Genomic DNA, 17,984 nt, shown 5'->3' with positions numbered 1-17,984 from the left:
ATGGCATCTCTACCATCTTCATCAACTCTACTCCAAATCTTTGCTACTTGCGCTTTATTTGCATGCTTGCATGCACAGGTTGTTCAAGGTTTGTTGCATCTTTAAACCTAAATCATGAGCTGTGTCACTTATTTCTTCTATTTTCCATATTGTAACTTTAATCTTCCATTATTTGTCGAAAGAGGTGGGATTAGTATCGAATTTGGATGGAATAAGTGGCTTCGATCCCAATGCAACCAATCTTAAGAGATCTGACTTTGCGACTGATTTCGCATTTGGTGTTGCAACTGCTGCTGCCCAGGTAGGACGATGTTTGTATCTACAAAATTCACCAATTTGAATATGCTTATATGAATATATTTTGAAAAATATTAATCTTTTGAATTTCGTCGCCCCTCACTTGAAATCTTGGCTCCGTCATTGCTTATATGAATATATTCTGTTTACATTGGTGCAGATAGAAGGATCAGCAAAAATTGGAGGCAGAGGACCAAGCGTTTGGGATCACCTCGTTGAGAAACACCCAGGTTTACGCATACCACTTTTCTCCAGTATTATTAATTTCTCATACTCATATAATGCTTTCGTTCTTCTTTAATTATTACTTTGTTTGCAGAAAAAATTCCAGATGGTAGTACCTTAGATGCCATTGATTCATATAGACGCTACAAGGTATATATTCGAGGAAACACATTAATTTCTTTCTCTTCAAGCTGCCTTGTTAATAATGGTTTTAATTTGATTGCAGGAAGATGTGAAGATGATAGAGGAGCTTGGAGTAAATAATTATAGATTTTCCATTTCTTGGACCAGGATTCTACCTAGTAAATATTTTTTCATCAAACTTCAATTTTGGTAATATGCGTAAACGTAACGCACTAGAATAATACAAAAATTATCTAACATTTTTTCTCTACGTAGATGGATCGTTGAGTGGTGGAGTAAATCAAGAGGGGATCAATCACTACAACAGTCTCATTGACGAATTAATTAAAAATGGTAAGAGAGCTAATAAAGCATCAATTTATTTCTAATATTTCTTCTTTTGTTTATTGACAGAAAATAACTCATATATATATATATATTTCCTATTTTAAATAAAAACAATTCTAGGCATCACACCTTTTGTGACTATGTTCCACTTTGATTCACCGCAAAGCTTACAAGAAAAATATGGTGGCCCCTTAAGTCGCACCTTTGTGTAAGCATCTTTAACATTGATTAAAATTAATTGTTCAAAGGTATATATAAAAGCTTAATATAATTTAGATTTTTCTTTCAGTGATGATTTCAGGGACTATTCTGAAATATGCTTTAAGACATTTGGAGATAGAGTTAAAAATTGGATTACAATCAATGAGCCACTGGTTATAGCAAAATTTGGTCATGACTTGGGGATAACTCCACCATGTAGATGCTCAGATAGAAAATTATGTTCAGAAGGTAATTCAGCCACAGAACCTTATATTGTAACCCACAACCTTCTACTCGCCCATGCAACGGCTGTCAAACTGTACAGAAACAAGTACCAAACAAAACAATTAGGAAAAATTGGACTCTCCCTTGTGGGACAATATTATGAACCTTATTCAGACTCGGAGGATGATAAATTGGCAGCAAAAAGAGCAATGGACTTTGATTTAGGATGGTTAGTAAATTTAATTTCTTACCATGCACTAATCTGCAGATTAATTTTTTTTTTTTTTTTTTTGTCTTAATATATCAAATACCCATCTAGGTATATGGAGCCACTCGTATTTGGAGAATATCCTCAAATCATGAAGCAAATAGTGAAGCAAAGGCTACCCAGTTTCAGCATTGAAGAGAAAAAGTTGGTGAAGGGATCTTTTGACTTCATTGGTGTCAATTATTATACCACAAGGTATGCCAAGAACATCCCCATTGATTTCCAAGCTCCACCAATCAGCGCTATTGCCGACCGATTCACAACTGAATCAACGTCAAAAAATGGATCTTTTATTGGCCCAAAGGTATGTTATATGACCACTAAAAATCCTTCTTTTCACTTTATATATATAGAACTCTTTAATCTTCTTGTTTATGAGCTAATTACTAGTTAACATTTTCAGGCTGAAGGAAGCATTTTCATTTACATTTATCCAGTTGGGCTAGAGAAAATTTTAGTATTTATGCATGAAAATTACCAAAAGCCAATAATTTACATTACTGAGAATGGTAATTGGAGCTATTATTGTTTTCATTTCGTTAATTTCTAAAGTCATTTTATGGTATTAAATTTATTTTAACAGATTTAAAAACCTTGGTTACTTTTTCTGTGCAGGGGTTGCTGAGAAACGGAATGATAGCCTCCCACTTACTGTTTCACTAAACGATCCATTTCGGATTAGCTTCATTCGTCAACATTTATATCGAATCAATAAAGCAATTCAGTGAGTTATTAGAGCTTTGAAGATGGTTTTTAGAGATGCTTTGATCTAATACTTAAACATGTTTTAATGATGCAGGAGAGGAGTAAACGTGAAAGGGTATTTTCACTGGACTGCAGCTGATGATATTGAGTGGTTAGAGGGGTCGATTCCAAGGTTCGGACTTTATTTTGTTGATTACAAGAGTAATCTCACCCGTATCCCCAAACTCTCTGCTAAATGGTTCCAAGGTTTTCTCCAAGGAAATTAAAGCATACAGGTTGTTCATATATTGCGGTATCACTTGGACTCCCCCAAGCAACTCTCACCTCTTTTGTTAAAATTTTCTAAGTTTATATATACAATATGTATTCAATCGTTCGTACCACTAAAGTATCAAATATATAATAGCATTGTTATGTCATGCTCATAGTCTTCCATTTAAGTTTATATTGAATTTGGATCATCTTATTCACAAAGGATTTATATGATTTTTTCCATGAGAGTTCGTAAAGTAATGAGTTTCTTTGTCTTCTCTGAATCGAAAGCACTTTTTATTTTATTTATTTTTTCTTGGGGATTGGATACCAATTCAATGCATGAGATCTTCTCAACTCCTTTCGTTTAAATCCCTACTATCTATTGACAATTAATGCATTTTTTCTTTTAAATAATGTTAGAACTAGCATTCTTAAGGGGGGAGATTGCTTTTACAAGTTTGTACTTGACTTATCTCATAAAATAAAACATGTTAAGTGATCTACAAAAAACATCTTTAGTTTATTTAGGTCACTTGTTGAGATATTATGACTTATTTTCCTATTTATTTCCATGTAATATTGCATTTCTTTAGGAAAACTATTTAAAGAAAAATACGATTGTAAATATGAATAGAATTATGAGAGTCTTATCAGGAATATAATAAGATTCTTATTAGGAGCAGAATATCACATGTATCACTTATAAATATAGAGGTAAGAATCAATTCAATATTACGAGAGAATATGAGAACACAATGTATTTAATATATAGGGTTATTAGACACCATGGGTAGAATATCATTAGAAACTAAGATATTTTCTACTCTTAAGTATTTGGTTGAGAATTATTAGAAACTAGGTTTGTTTTCACTAATTAATCATGTACCGAGTTTATAGTGTTGTATATCGTGTTAATGAATTTATAGTTGATTTCTCTCTCATTCATATATGTAGACGAGTTATGCTGAATCACGTAAATATCGTCTTTTTATGATGTGTTTTATTCGTATATTATTAATCTCAATGTATGTTTTTCCGTTACGTGATCTCTTAATATCACTAATTAATGTGTTTAGCTATATCCAATAAAGTACGTCGTTCTAAATTGATTTAGACTTTTCTAACTTAAAATTTATGTTAGATGCGTATACACATGGTTTTATAACTTTACATAATCTTAGGGTTGGTTATAATACCCATATTTTGGCTAAGTATTGAGGTTCAAAAATTATTTTTTTGGTTGTAGCCAAAATAACCCATATTTCAAAACAGAAGCAAATTCACCGTAACGATTAAAGTTTCATTGCTTAATCGGTTGTCCAACACGGCTCTGCCGCCGTTCATGGATTAGTCTCGGAATGCTTCACATGGATCCTGCCATATGTAATGCTTAGATTAACATGAAAATGGTGTGCTGTAGTAATTTGCTTGATATTGAACAGTAGTTGTGATTTTTGCTGTAGTGATCTGCTTGATATTTAAATAAGAGTTCTTTTTTTTTTTTCTTTTTTTTTTGATACATATCAATAACGTTATAATGTTTGGTTTGATGTATAACCAAAGTATTGTAGTTACAATTGATATATAATGGTTTCTGTGCCAATTTGATCCCGAGTTTTTGGCCCGCTGTTATGATTAAGCGCATCCCCCCTATAGGGTTGACGATCGATACAGTAATTATTAGAGCATCTTCAATTGTGCTCTTTATTTTAAATAACATCTTTCATATAAATAAAAAACATATTTATTAAATTTAAAACCAATGAATTCTTTAAATTTAATGAAAATATTTTTAATTTTCAAGAAAATGACTTAATATGAGAGATAATTAATAAATAAAATACATAGAAACTTGTAATTTATTAATTAAAATTAAAATAAAAAATAAAATTTGACTTTTTAGATGTAAAGAATCAAACTCACTCTTTAATTTATATTTAAAAGATAAAAAATCTATTGAACTCTTATTTTTATAGATAAACTCTTTATAGTAAAGAGTTTCAATTATATAAAAAATCATTTAGAAATACTCATATGCTTTAGTCTTCACTACTTCTCTCCGATTATGCCTCTTACTCTTCACTACTTGTTTACTGATGCGTATCAAGCCTCACTAAAACTCCCCTGTTTATGTATGGCTTACTCACTACTTCTCACCATGCTTATATTAAATTAAATATTGCTTCTCACTGTTTATGTATTGCTTCTTACTACTCCACACCATGATCAATATGATCCCTGTCATTATTCCTCTCTGTTGTATAACTTTTATGGGACAGATGATGACAATTCTTAGCTTTACTTCCCCTGATTGTTATCTTACTTGAGAGTTTTTTACATGCAACTTCAAACAAAAGTTAACTTCCTTCATGCAGTTTGAAATTGTTTTCTATCCTATCTTTTTTTTTTTCAAAGAAGCTTTTAGTTGTGTATATATATATATATATATATAATGTCTTAATAATACAGCCAAAAACTTCTGTAATAAACCAGTAAACAAGACATTACAATACCCATAGCTGGGACTTATCTTTATACTTATTTCTACTAATCAGCCATCAACAAGTGCCAAGGTTTCTCCAATCATATTTATCCCAAATTAAGTTTCAATAATACTCGAAGGAATTGCTATTGGATCTTTCTAAAACTTCAAATGAAATGAGGAATTCTGAACCACCTATTTCAAATTCTTTTCCTAGTCCCTCACTTCAACTAGACTAATTTTTTTCTTGTAGATATCTCTCTATTCCCTCAACTCCATCACATGCCTGAGTTCAAATGGTAATAAACGGAATTCAGAAAATAAAATAAAAATAGCAAATACTTTACAAAAACAAACTGAAAATAAAATATTAAGTTTTTTGCTACTTTCCTGAAATTTCCCAAACAATGGTCAGTTAATTACTGTATATAGTCAAAATCTAGTGCTTTTCCAAGCCTTTATCTACATTCCTTTTGTAAATTATCCCAGTTATTTTAATATATTATCTCAAATCATGGACTTCATGATAACAAGCAAACGAACTAGAAACTACAAAACCATACTAAAACAAATTATTAGTGGAAATAACTAACCTCACCAATATATTCATTGCATTGCCTGGTGAACAAGAGGTCTGTGTGGCTTTGGAGCTAAATTACACCAAACATCAAAAATAAGCCAGAGTCATATAAAGAAAGGATTAAATGAAAGCAATATTAGTTTTTTCCTTTTAAGTCAGAATAGATTTCATTGTTTTTGTTTTAAAAGTATTTCTAAGTGAACTTCTTCTATTAATGTTCTCTGAATCTCTCTCTCTCTCTCTCTCTCTTCCATATGCGAAGAGGGAGAAAAATAGCATCTCTCTTGATGCTGTCATACAAAGAGCTTGGATTAGGAAGATAAAACTACCTACCGTTTGGATTCCCTTGTTCATAGAAATTTCTGAAAAGGGAGACTGCTTCTGATGCCATTATACCTCCAGTACATTTGAAACCTTTCCGTCGCGGGACTTCACCACTACCAAAGTAATTATATTAATGAAAAAAAAAAAGTCATCTCATTATGTGTTGCATGTTGAATTGAAGATGCATCTAATTAAAAATAATAAAAGGAACCAGGAAAAAGGACAGACTATAAATTTAATATGCACAAGCAATTCTTGATTTCCATCTTATAACACTCTAAAATACACGAGTATACAACTTCGTGGCTGCAAACATAACTAGTAATTTTACAAAAAAATAGCTTGTCTAAGCAAAGAACAAACCGTAATTTTTGAGTTAGAATACTCCACCAACCACAAGAAAAATGAAATAACTCAACTGTGACAAATTTGTACCAACAAATTTAAGGCGGCAATTCAGCAAAGTTCTAACAATATGTACTACCACAACCAAAATTTGGAGGAGATGGAGACTTGGCAATTGGAGAGGAAAAACGGAAAAACATAATTTATCATTCAAAGTATCATTTTTCAGTACTGACATTTCTAGTTCATATAATCTCTTGTTATGTTTTCCACTGGAAACAGATGATGTCAGCTAACAACGATTGTTTTTCAATTATCCAAATCAAATTAAAACCTACGTTAGAGCCCCACCAAACTTGTCTTTATGATATTAACATGGACAAGAATGTGTTGAGAAAATATAGACAAAAAGAAAGCAGAGAATTGGATTAGCTTGGATTCCTTGGCTGCTTCCACTTGGCAGCTCTTCTCAGTTCTCACTTGAGTATAACTAATATTTAATTGGCTATTACAACAGACAACCTTAAAACAACGTTGCCAAAAAGTAAGCTATACGACATAGGGAAATCAGAAATCCTAACTGTGTATTTTCCAGTGACCTTTTTCAGCGAAGCTCAAACTACCCTCTTTCTAGTGACAGATCAAAAATCCAACAACACTAGCCTAAACTTCTCTTTCTCGTCGGCAAAACCTCAAAAGTGCATAACCGTTCACCGCCACATGCACCTCCATGTGCCACTCGATTTTCTGGCAACTTCCTTCACCGATCTCCATCTCCAACGAGCGCAACACCTCACTATTGACACAAGTGAACTCAAACGATGCCCGCGAACAAAACCCTAGAGTTCCGTTGCCGTCCGATGCTAGACACCCCGTCACTGTCACCGATTTTTCCTTCCAGTTCAGACCTGTTTAATTTATCTTGTGATGGTATCTTCTGAAGGATCCAACTCTAAATCAGGTTCTTTTTCTTTTTTATCTCTCCCTCCAATCACAACTGATAAATTAATAGAGAGTGCTAATTATTCCTCATGAACGGCCTCTGTCGAATTGTGGTGTACGAGACAAGGTCTGGAGGATCACTTGACCACTAAGGTTGAAGATGTAAAAACTGATGATCCTAGCTCGTTAAAACTGATAATTTGTTATGTAGTCTATTATGGCAAACAATTGACTCTCAACTTCATCCTATTAATAAAACTTACAAAACCTGTGTTAAGGTATACAGTCAGGCCAAATTGCTTTATAATAATGATATCCAACGACTGTATTCTGTTGTATCAAACATAGTTAATCTAAAACAGCAAGATATGAGCATGTCAGAATTCCTTGGCAAGATGGCCTCTCTTAAAACATAATTTAACTTATTACTGCCCACGAGTAAGTCTGCAGCAAAAGATCTGGCACAACTAGACAAGTTTTTCATGGTTCTAACTCTAGCAGCTATTAGCCCTAATCTTACTCCAGTACGAGATCAGACTCTGGCTAGTGCTACTGTGCCTTCTCTCGATGAAGTGCTCGCTCGATTACTTCATATTTCCTCTCCTAGTGTTGTGACAGGATCTCTCTTTGTTGACTCTGCCGTTTTGGCTTCTCAGTCTCAAAATACTACTAAAGGAGAACAGGGAGATCATGGTGGCAAGGGAGGTCGACCAAAGTGTAGTTACTGTAATCAGTGAGGACATACCAAGGAGAAATGCTACAAATTGCACGGACAACCTACTCGGGCCACCAATGTTGTTCATGCTAATCACTCTGATCTTGTGTATTGCTGATCAAATTGCATGTTCAATCAAGGGAACTAGAGAGGATTCTTGTGTATTGCTTATCATATATTGGTGAACAAAATACATCTATATATACTATTACAATAAACTATAATTGGGAACACAATAAACTAATTTCCTATTTTACAGATTCTCATCCTAATATATCTTTGTACAACTCAACACATAATAACAAAATAAAATCAAAGCTAAATGAATCTACAAAATTGGTAACACATGTTTAACAAGCTGAGCTCAATGAATTAAAAAAAATGTTACTTTCGACTTTGAAAAGACATGTAAAATGTTACTCAAACTTCAAAAGACAAGGCAATTTAACATGTTGACATGGTACGATTGTTTTCCCTTTTTTATTTTTATCTAAAAAGCAAGAATGTGGAAATTTATATGATCATAACACATTTCTGTCATCATTTAATTTTCCAAAAAGCATTAGTGACCTAGTTGGCTAATTTTCTTCGTTGCCCAAGAACAAGACAAGACAATTGATTTCAAATTCACAGTAGCTTAGCGGCTGTACTAGTAATTATTGATTGATCCAAAGCTTAAGATTATAGCTAAGGACTCGTCAATATTATATAAACTCTAACATGCTCCTTCACGTGCAAGGCACATGGACTGAATACAACCACAACACCAACCCAATTTATTATAACTTAAATAATCAATGGAGAGATTCAGACACAAGATCATTTAGTCAACTTGCTCTGGTAAGATGCTAAATTATTGCTTGACCTAAAGCTTAATCTTATAGTTCAAGACCTAGAAATAAAATTTAAGCTTTGAAAAAAACAGTTGAGTAGCTATTACCCCATATTTAAGATGATACTAGTTTTGTAATTTTAAATATTAAGAGCTCCTCAGTAAACATTGTAAAAAACACTTTAGATTGTTTTGTATTGCTAACCAAAAAACAAATAAAAGAAAGAAAGACAACTTTCAAATGTATTTTATAAGGCCATAATAGGGAAAAAAAGAAAAAACAGCAAAGGAGAAAAGTAATTCTAAGGAGCATCCATGGCCATCCTTTTTTAAATCGCAGATATCCAACTTGCCTATTTATAGGTGCAAATGAAAACTTTGCATCCTCCCGTTCATAAGCAGCAGACATCAACCAAACCTGAATCTAAGACTGTATCATAAACTTACAAGATTTTCAAACTACAAGAGTAAAGATCCTAGTAACCCGCACCCAAAACCAAACTTTTATTAACATTAACATTATTTATTGAATCTAAAATGAAAGAGTTCTTGCAATGTTATTTTCCTGTGAAAAGTATAAAAAAATAAATTCCACTCCCAAAATGCACTCCTAATAAAATTGTCCACTGCTTGAGTATGATGAAATGATTCCCAGTAGAAGATAAGAAATAAATTGCATGAGAACCCACAGAAAAAATTTCAAAAGCAGTTGCACATATCTATCTGTAACAAATTATGTCATGAGCAGATGTTTGAAGGAAACAAAATTAGTAAGAAAAATTTTTAAAGTCTTTGGTTGAGAAATAAACCTAATATTCGGCTGAGAGCAACTCAAATGCAGTGATAGTATTGACCCACACCCTCCAAATTTCTCATTTGCGCAACCATAATATACTTCCTTTATACCTGAAAAGATGGGGTGTATAACATCTAGTCATCATATAAAAAAAAAAAAAAAAAAGGAAATTAGCTTTCAACAGACTATTATGATGAAAAGAGCATAAATATACCAAGAATTGATAGAGCTGAAGCACACATAATGCAAGGTTCACATGTTACATAAAGACAGCATTTTGAGAATTTTTTGGCAACCTCCAACTGTGAAAGTCCCTGTTTCTGCCACTGGTCAAGAAGAATATCAATAGCTTCCATCTCTGCATGTCTACTAGCCTGCAACAAAATATAGTGGCAACTCATAAGAAGTAAAAAGGCTTGCAAATCAAAAGCAATATTCAGATGAAATCCTCATTTGTTCTTTCAAAGTAACTATTTAAAACATGTCTTTCTTGACCATGGCACAATGAGAAAGAGAAAGTTTATAAGTGCACAAGTTTATTTCTTTTTTCCTATAAACAAGAAATAAACCAAGAAAGCTACATCAGTCATTAACTGCCCAACCACGTAGCAAATAGGCCAGAAAGTCTAGTTACAGCAAACAACTTTAAGTAAAAACCCATTTAGTTAGCTCACAAACATTGTGTAACGTGGAGACCTCTCCAGTGGTACAAATGGCCTGTGGAAACGCTTAAACTAGGATTAAAATAAAGGCTCACTAAAACCAAAATTTACACATAAAGAAAAATCTGCAACTTTTTTCATCAATATACAATTTGAAATGCTGAGCATGTGCAAGTCCAACATGCTAGAAAGAAAACGAAGAGCTGCCAACTAGAAAAACCAATCAAAGAATACAGATACAAGAAAATAGGAAAGTTTAATGAAACAACATATTGATGAACTCACATTTCTTTTCTCAGTAGTTCGATTTCGACCTGTAGCAATGACGTTTCCATCATCCAGAATCACACATCTAGTCAATGAAAATAGTCTGAATGAGGAAAAACAGCACCCAATGATCATAATCTGACATTAAGCAAAACAATCTTTTTTATTTTCCTTTTCCTCTACATTTATAAGGAAAAAGAGAAAGGTTAGGCTTTGTGTCAACACCCACTTGGGTTGATACAATAGTGATAATTGCTTGAAATAATCTTTATAAACATGTTTTTATTCAAGCATGTCCTAGAATTCAATCATCGCATCAAAAGCCGGACACTGAACTTCAAAATAGAATTCATGCAACGCTCACCACAAGCCCCAGGGTAAAAGCCAACTGAAAATCGGATCAATACAAACACTGTTAAAGCTGTATAAAAGACATCACAAGCACTAACAGGTTGAAGTAACTCCACTCAGGCTTGCAGTTTGGCTTTAGGGTTGGACAGTTAACTCAACACAAGCAGTGAACTGCAAAGACAGTTCCAACCTCTGCAAAGTTAAAATTAGTTTTATCTGGACTAGGCTTGGTCAGCTCCATTTAATCTTTTCTGGTGGAAAAAATACAGTAATAACATAGAATGAACATTTTCAAGGCCTATTAACCAAATAATTCAAATAAGAAATAGTAATTCTTGTACTATTGCAGTATTGAGGAACAAAAATATATATATAGCTTGCATGAAAAACTCAGTACATGGTATATCCCAGTTCAATCTACAAGACTAAGATTTTAGGATCCTATAGAATAAAACTTCATCTGTCAGTTAAACTTCAATCACATCATGCACTGTATTGACATAGAAATCTAGAAAAGATTAAAATCTACCTTAACTATAGGCATATAATTTGTGGAATATATTTTCGGCAAACATATCCTTGAAGCAGTGCAAGTTTACAAAAATATGAACTTGCAATAGTCAAGCTTCTTGTAGAATGTTGATGCATATTTTCATACCAACGAGACGTACATAAGCCTTCAAAGAAGTTTACGCAAAAGGTCTATGGAAGACCAAGAAATGACAAATATGATGCTGAACCCATAGGTTAAAAAGAAGTATTAAAAAAAATGAAATGAGAAACAATAATTAACGAAATAAGCAAGACCAGTTTTTAAAGTGGTTCGGATGCAATAAGCAATTCCTACGTTTACTGTTATCTTATTGATGTGTTTACAACAAAAAGGTATGGAAAATAATATAGTTACCGAAAGATGTGCACCGAATGACGTGACGAAATCCTGACTATTGATTAATTATGAATTAATATTAATCAACGGTCAGGATTGCGCCACGTCAGTCGGTGCGCATCCTTGGGTAATTGTAGCATTACTCAAAAGGTATTTGACTCTAAAGAGAGAAAGTGTTTTGTAGCTCTTGAGAAAATGAAAGTTTGGATCCTTGATATGGGGTGGGAACCCCCCATTTATAGTGTTCCGAGGGTCAGGGGCATTCAAAAAAATGCAAAAAGCGAACAAACTAGTAACCGAACCGATTTTCCGGAACCGGTTCGGTTTCGATTCAAGAAAATACATAAACCGAATTTTTGCTTTGATTATCGGTTTAAATAATTCATAAAACCGGTTAACTGGAACCGGTTTTCACTTTAAAATTAAAAAACCTTAAATCCCCAAATCTATTTCTCTTTGCTCTTCACCCTTTACGCATTTCTCCACTTTTTTTTTGTTTACACACAAACACAGATTTTAAAATTTAGTGTGAGATTCAGACCAAGTAAGGTGGGGAACATATTCATATGGAAGTTGAAAACAAAATTAAACAAAATCAAAAATAAGTTAAAGGGAAAATCAGTTCAAAACCGATCAACTGGTTTTCCTCTTAACCGGTTCGATTTCGGTTCAAGAAAATTCCTTAACTGAAAAACCAGCTCGGTTTAAAAATGCGGTTAACCAAGGTTATGAACACCCCTACCGTGGATAATCTTTGGTGTGAAGTAATCCACATGCAATTGGACATGTGACGCTATGCTGATTGGTTTATCGGTGAAGTAATCCACATGTGAGTTGACATGTGGCTTGGAGGACAACTCGTACTTTTAAAGGTGAAGTACTTCACATGCAGATTGACATGTGGTCTTGGAGAGGTGACTGGTTTTCTTTCCTTTGAAGCTTCACATGACTTCTAAAAGAAGTGTCTTCCCAAGGAGCTGACACGCGTCCTGATGACAAGACACTTTGGGGGACACGTGGTGATGATTCAGTTTGCATGCTTTTACCACCCAACAATTACCCCCAATTTTTGGAGTTCGTATTCGAGCTTCAAAAACTCAAGGCCTTATGGGATTGCGAACCCAAATACACGTGCAAAAAAAGGGGATAATATATTTTTGCAGCTCGCAAAGACAATTTGCAACAACCAACAACACCAGCTCGCAAAGACAGTTCGCGACAACCAACAACACCAGCTCACGAAGACAAGTCACGACTACCAACAACACCAACTCGAGAAGACAGTTTGCAATCCCAAAAAGTGTTGAGATTTTGAAGCTCGAATTCGAACTCCAAAAACTGAGGGGTAATTATTAGGTGGTAAAAGCATGCAAGTTGAATCCTCACCACGTGTCATCAAAGATGCCTTGTCACCAGAACACGTGTCAGCTCCCTGGGAAGACACTTCTTTTAGAAGTCATGTGAAGCTTCAAAGGAAAGAAAACCAGTTACCTCTCCAAGACCACATGTCAATCTGCATGTGAAGTACTTCACCTTTAAGACTGCAAGTTGTCCTCCAAGCCACATGTCAACTCACATGTGGATTACTTCATCTATAAACCAATCAGCACAACGTCACATGTCCAATTGCATGTGGATTACTTCACACCAAAGATTACCCTCGGAACACTATAAATAGGGGGTTCCCACCCCATATCAAGGATCCAGACTTTTGTTTTCTCAAGAGCTACAAAGCACTTTCTCCCTTTAGAATCAAACGTCTTTTATTGTAAACACATCAATAAGATAACAGTGGACGTAAAAATTGCTTATTGCATCCGAACCACTTTAAAAACTGCTCTTATTTATTTCGTTAATTACTTTTTCGCATTTTATTTTCTTTAATACTTTTTTTTAACCTATGTTTCTCAGTCTTCCATAGATCATTTGCGTAAACTTCCTTAAAGGCTTACGTACATCTCGTTGGTGTGAAAATATGCATTAACACAGCAAAATGAGTCCTAGGTAAAAGATGCAATGAAATAGGGGAAAAGGATAATTTCAAATCCTAGGAATACACATGCCAGTTATAAACTATCATGATTCCGAAAAGCTATATATAAGTCAAGTTATTCAATAGAAGCAGTAGATGTGGGAACTTGCACTTCAACAATAATATAAAGATCCTCAAAGTAGAGCATGATAGGAGAATAATTGAAAAGAAATTTATCATTTTACCCAACTGGCACTTCAAGGCAGTCCAAGGCAAGCTTTGCCTGCCATATGAGAAAGCGGCCATCAGTTAAATAGAAACAAGTTAAATACCAAGCGAAAAAAGAAATTTCAAGGAAAGACCAAAATAACAACTAAGCTAAATATGCAAAGTAATATGAACATGATATTTAAGTTACTTTCAGCAGAAAAAGAATTCATTTAACTAAACTTCAGCAGCATACAGCAACCATTGAATGGACACTAATTAGTAACAGCCACAAATAATGCATCCACACACAGTTTGGCACTATACATGGATTTCTAGTCAACTGCAACTATTATAGTTTTCCAATTGGCAGTGCACACACATCTAAATATAAACCTAGCTTCGACCTTCCCAAGCTGTAATAAGTTATCCTCATCACTGTTTACAAACTTTCAAGTTACTATTCCACCCAAAATTAAGTTGAAAGGAAAAAGCCAACAAGCTTTGACATGCTCCCTCATGTGAACGGCAAGTAAATTGAAGACAACCAAAGGCACAAGTATAACCACACAAAAAGCACAAATAACGACTAATTACAATTTAATTGTGCAATGGGCTAGAAAATTTAAACAAAAGACACTTGACCATTTGACCAATTTTCTCAAAAAGAATCAGTAAAACCCACCCAAAGGAATTTGCAAAAGATCTCATAGCACCCTAGAACTTCTATAGGTATACCAAACATCTATACACTATGCAAATTACATGACAAGTTCTATATCTATTTTCTAGTTCAATCCAATCAAATAACTGCAATGTCTCCAGCTAAATCATCAAAGGTCCATAGAAGCATAATGTTCAACATACAATATATAGCATATGTAACAACACGAAAGAAAAATCAGTAGAAAGATGTTGAGCTCCAAATTTCCTTGGTCTAACTTTATATTCTTGGAAGCTCTAGGCATTACCTGTTGTATCGCAAGCTCCATAAATGCAAAATTATTTTGAGACAATTCTTCCCCGGCTGAGACCATCTATAGAGAACCAAACAGGGAGAAAATCACAAAACAGAATTGTCTATACCAATTTCTTCACTCCAGCAGCAATGCGTAAAATAGGATAAGGCCTTTTTACTTATTAAGGCCTGGTAGTGGATCTTGAAGAATTTCTTCACTGGAAATTTTAAAAATTGTTTACATATATTGATAAAACAAAGGGTTTGCTATTCTATCCAGATGTAAAATCCCAATTACAATACTGGAATAACAGTTTTTACAAGATGGAACATCACATCTGAATCGTGAAAAACTAAGAAATAAAAGTAGTTATACACAAGGAAATATATTATTAACTGGAAATGGAAGAACATAAGGAGGCTAATCAAGGTTGTAGCCAGGCCCGCCAGGGTTAGCCTCCTTGAAAAAACAAATTAAGCTTAGTTTTGTTTAGGTAAAAAAAAAAATGATATTACATGTAAAATGCAGAATTCCCTCGACATTTTCAGGAAAAAGAAAAAGAGCAAAATAATTTTCAAACAAATTTATTTTATCTCTTAAATTTGTTTCTTTAAATCGAGAGAACTTTAATTTGTCAGATATATATACGTATATTTTCAAGTTTTAAATCAAATCATAGCTCATGCTAAACTTCAGACATTTGTATAGATGAACCTTCAAATTGGCTTTAAGTTCTATTTCTTAAATATATTTATTAATGACATAAAATTGTTGAGTTTATATTTTATATGTGTCTAAGTTTTTCTTCACATATGCAAGCGTTTTAAAAATAAAAATAATTTTAAAAAAAAAAGGCCCAAAAATTTATGTATAGAATGACTCCTAAAATGTGAGGAACAAAATTGGGGACAATCAAAACCACACAACTGAATCACACTTCTATAAAAGAAACAGCAAGTGTTTCATTTCGTCATTTAATCGAACAATTAGAATACACTACCCAAACTACAAAAAGAGCATTTATGAAAACATGGTTGAGTTGAACTCCAGAGAATTAAAAATTATAAAATTTATATATTTTTTTTAAAAGGCATTGTATCAAACACTTGGGACCAAACTCAAACTCTTTAAGAAAAAATAGATATGTGTCTGTCACTTACAATTTGAAAAAAAGGATAAAAGAATTAGAAAACCGAAATTAAATTCATACCAGAAATTCAGATAATGCCGACTAAGAAATAATTGAGCAGCGTGTTTTCGGTCAATGACACCAGCTGTAAAGAAGAAGGCGCGGGGATGGGGTATGCGGCTGTCGCGCGGGGTGAGGGAGGGGGATGCGGCGGTGGTCTCGCAGGACAAGGTGGGCTGCCCTGCGCAGCGCGACAGAGTGGAATGGGTAGGGGGCGTTGGGAGGCGGGTGATGGGCGTCTGCCTGCGTGCGTTGGAGAGGGTTTTATGGTCTTTTAATTTTTTTCTTTTTTAGTTTTTGTTAATTTTAAGGATTATTAATTTATTATTGCACACCTCCCGTGACGTGTCAGTTTTAAATTTAATTACTCACACCAAGCTCACACTTCCGTTTATATTTGAACTTAACTAATAGATTGTTTTTATTTGATCTATTTCATTTACCCATGTAAGATCGATTAATATTACATTTACTCATTTCGTTTTAAGAGTATTAAAAACACATTTGTGGTAAATGATATGTTATGACTTCAATTTTAAAATTAAAAGGTTATTTTACTTTCATTATTTACTATCTTAACAAATTTCTTAAATCCTTCACGCAATAAATATTTAAATCTATAAAATCAACATTGAACTTATAATTATATTCCTCTAGGAAGAATTACACACCTATATAACACATTTAAGCAGACATTTAAGTAAACACAAAAAAAACAATTAAATTAAAAATGAATTTTGGTAAATTTAAGTCTTTTCCTTTAAAAATAATTAAAATAAAATTCATAAATAAATAATAAATTAGGTGGAAACTATTCTCCTATTTTAATGTTTTATACAAAAATAAAGGTATAATTTTTTAACTTGGTAAGTGATGGGAACGGATAAAATAGACTTTCAATTTTAAAAGTGAATGAAACTCTAATAAAATTGATACTTTTGGAATAAAATGGTGGTTTAATATTTAATCAATCTAAACTTGGCAAAACAGGCGGACTTGATGAGTATGAGACAAGCGCAACGTGTACAACTCAAAACAGATCTGTTTTAAACAGGTCTAAGATTTTGGACCTATATCCTACCTTATGCGGGTACAGGTGGACCCGCAGATACCTGTATCCGCAAATATCCATATTGTTCACTCTAGTTTTCAATTTTTACAATTACAACCCATGATTTGTAGTTTTCATTTTTTACAGTTACACCCCCACAATTTAACTCAATCTGTTGCTTACAGAAATTAATAGATGCTTCACTCTTACTTAAAGTTATCTCATTACTCATTAGTTTATCAAATAACCAAGGTAATAACAAGATCTTTATCAAAAATTTATATTACAATAAAAATTAACTCAAAACACAATCTTACAAACTTTCTCTAATAACCTCGACATGACAACTCGCAATTAGACAGATAGGACCCATAGCAAGCTGACCAATTGGAAATCATCTCGGGGTTGTAAGAGACAGTTTGTAAGATTGGATTATAAGTCTCAATCAAATATGACAAAGTCCATTCAAGGAATGGTGAATGGGGAATACCTTTAGACGAGGCAACTGTTTGTTTTATAATTTCTCTTTTCTCTGGAGCACAAGCTGCCCATATGCATCTCAGTCCAATCTCCATCATCAATTTAACTGGTTTTTTAAACATAAACAGAAGGGTTGATATTCATAACAGCAGCAGTTTCACTCAACTTTCATAAAATAGACTATTACACTAGCCTGATAGAAAAGTAAAGATAATAAAGAATCGAGGATTGCATGTTACTTGTTCCTGCATTTTTATACATATATCTGACTTCTTGGATTTAAGCAAAACTTAG

The 17,984-nt window shown here is 33.4% G+C and overlaps 2 protein-coding genes across 3 annotated transcripts; one reads left to right on the top strand and one right to left on the bottom strand.

Annotated features, from left to right (window-relative positions):
- LOC116129692 (beta-glucosidase 24-like) lies at positions 1-2,658 on the top strand. Its single transcript, XM_031415419.1, has 12 exons — positions 1-88; positions 183-301; positions 458-527; positions 617-672; positions 749-824; positions 922-999; positions 1,114-1,201; positions 1,283-1,648; positions 1,739-1,991; positions 2,091-2,196; positions 2,303-2,411; positions 2,487-2,658. Exons 1-12 carry the CDS (start codon positions 1-3, stop codon positions 2,656-2,658), a joined length of 1,581 nt encoding a protein of 526 aa, XP_031271279.1.
- A 2,425-nt stretch (positions 2,659-5,083) lies between these two features.
- LOC116129667 (tRNA-specific adenosine deaminase TAD2) lies at positions 5,084-16,434 on the bottom strand. Of its 2 annotated transcripts, none has more exons than XM_031415387.1 (8): positions 16,181-16,434; positions 14,983-15,048; positions 14,050-14,087; positions 10,611-10,730; positions 9,878-10,037; positions 9,677-9,773; positions 5,723-6,146; positions 5,084-5,415 (listed from the first exon to the last, which is right to left on the bottom strand). In XM_031415387.1, exons 4-7 carry the CDS (start codon positions 10,725-10,727, stop codon positions 6,035-6,037), a joined length of 486 nt encoding a protein of 161 aa, XP_031271247.1. In that variant the 5' UTR covers positions 10,728-10,730; positions 14,050-14,087; positions 14,983-15,048; positions 16,181-16,434; the 3' UTR covers positions 5,084-5,415; positions 5,723-6,034. The 2 variants fall into 2 exon arrangements, with proteins under 2 accessions (XP_031271247.1, XP_031271246.1); XM_031415386.1 differs by having other exon boundaries at positions 5,085-5,415; positions 10,611-10,677.
- Positions 16,435-17,984: the final 1,550 nt, after the last annotated feature.

This window comes from Pistacia vera, unplaced genomic scaffold (assembly GCF_008641045.1).
Source record: "Pistacia vera cultivar Batoury unplaced genomic scaffold, PisVer_v2 Contig213, whole genome shotgun sequence".
Classification (NCBI taxonomy): domain Eukaryota; kingdom Viridiplantae; phylum Streptophyta; class Magnoliopsida; order Sapindales; family Anacardiaceae; genus Pistacia; species Pistacia vera.
The sequence above is the reverse complement of the archived record's forward strand: the minus strand, read 5'-3'. Positions and strand labels throughout refer to the sequence as shown.

What these genes read in the sequence shown, in the direction of transcription:
- LOC116129692 (XM_031415419.1), top strand. Translation starts at nt 1, where the DNA reads ATGGCATCTCTACCATCTTCATCAACTCTACTCCAAATCTTTGCTACT. An exon ending in TGACGAATTAATTAAAAATG is followed by an intron (nt 1,000 to 1,113) that starts GTAAGAGAGCTA and finishes AAACAATTCTAG; the next exon opens with GCATCACACCTTTTGTGACT. An exon ending in CGAATCAATAAAGCAATTCA is followed by an intron (nt 2,412 to 2,486) that starts GTGAGTTATTAG and finishes TTAATGATGCAG; the next exon opens with GAGAGGAGTAAACGTGAAAG.
- LOC116129667 (XM_031415386.1), bottom strand. Translation starts at nt 15,048, where the DNA reads ATGGTCTCAGCCGGGGAAGAATTGTCTCAAAATAATTTTGCATTTATG. An exon ending in GAACTACTGAGAAAAGAAAT is followed by an intron (nt 10,038 to 10,610) that starts GTGAGTTCATCA and finishes ATTTTGTTGCAG; the next exon opens with GCTAGTAGACATGCAGAGAT. An exon ending in TGCTCTCAGCCGAATATTAG is followed by an intron (nt 6,147 to 9,676) that starts GTTTATTTCTCA and finishes TTACTTTGGTAG; the next exon opens with TGGTGAAGTCCCGCGACGGA.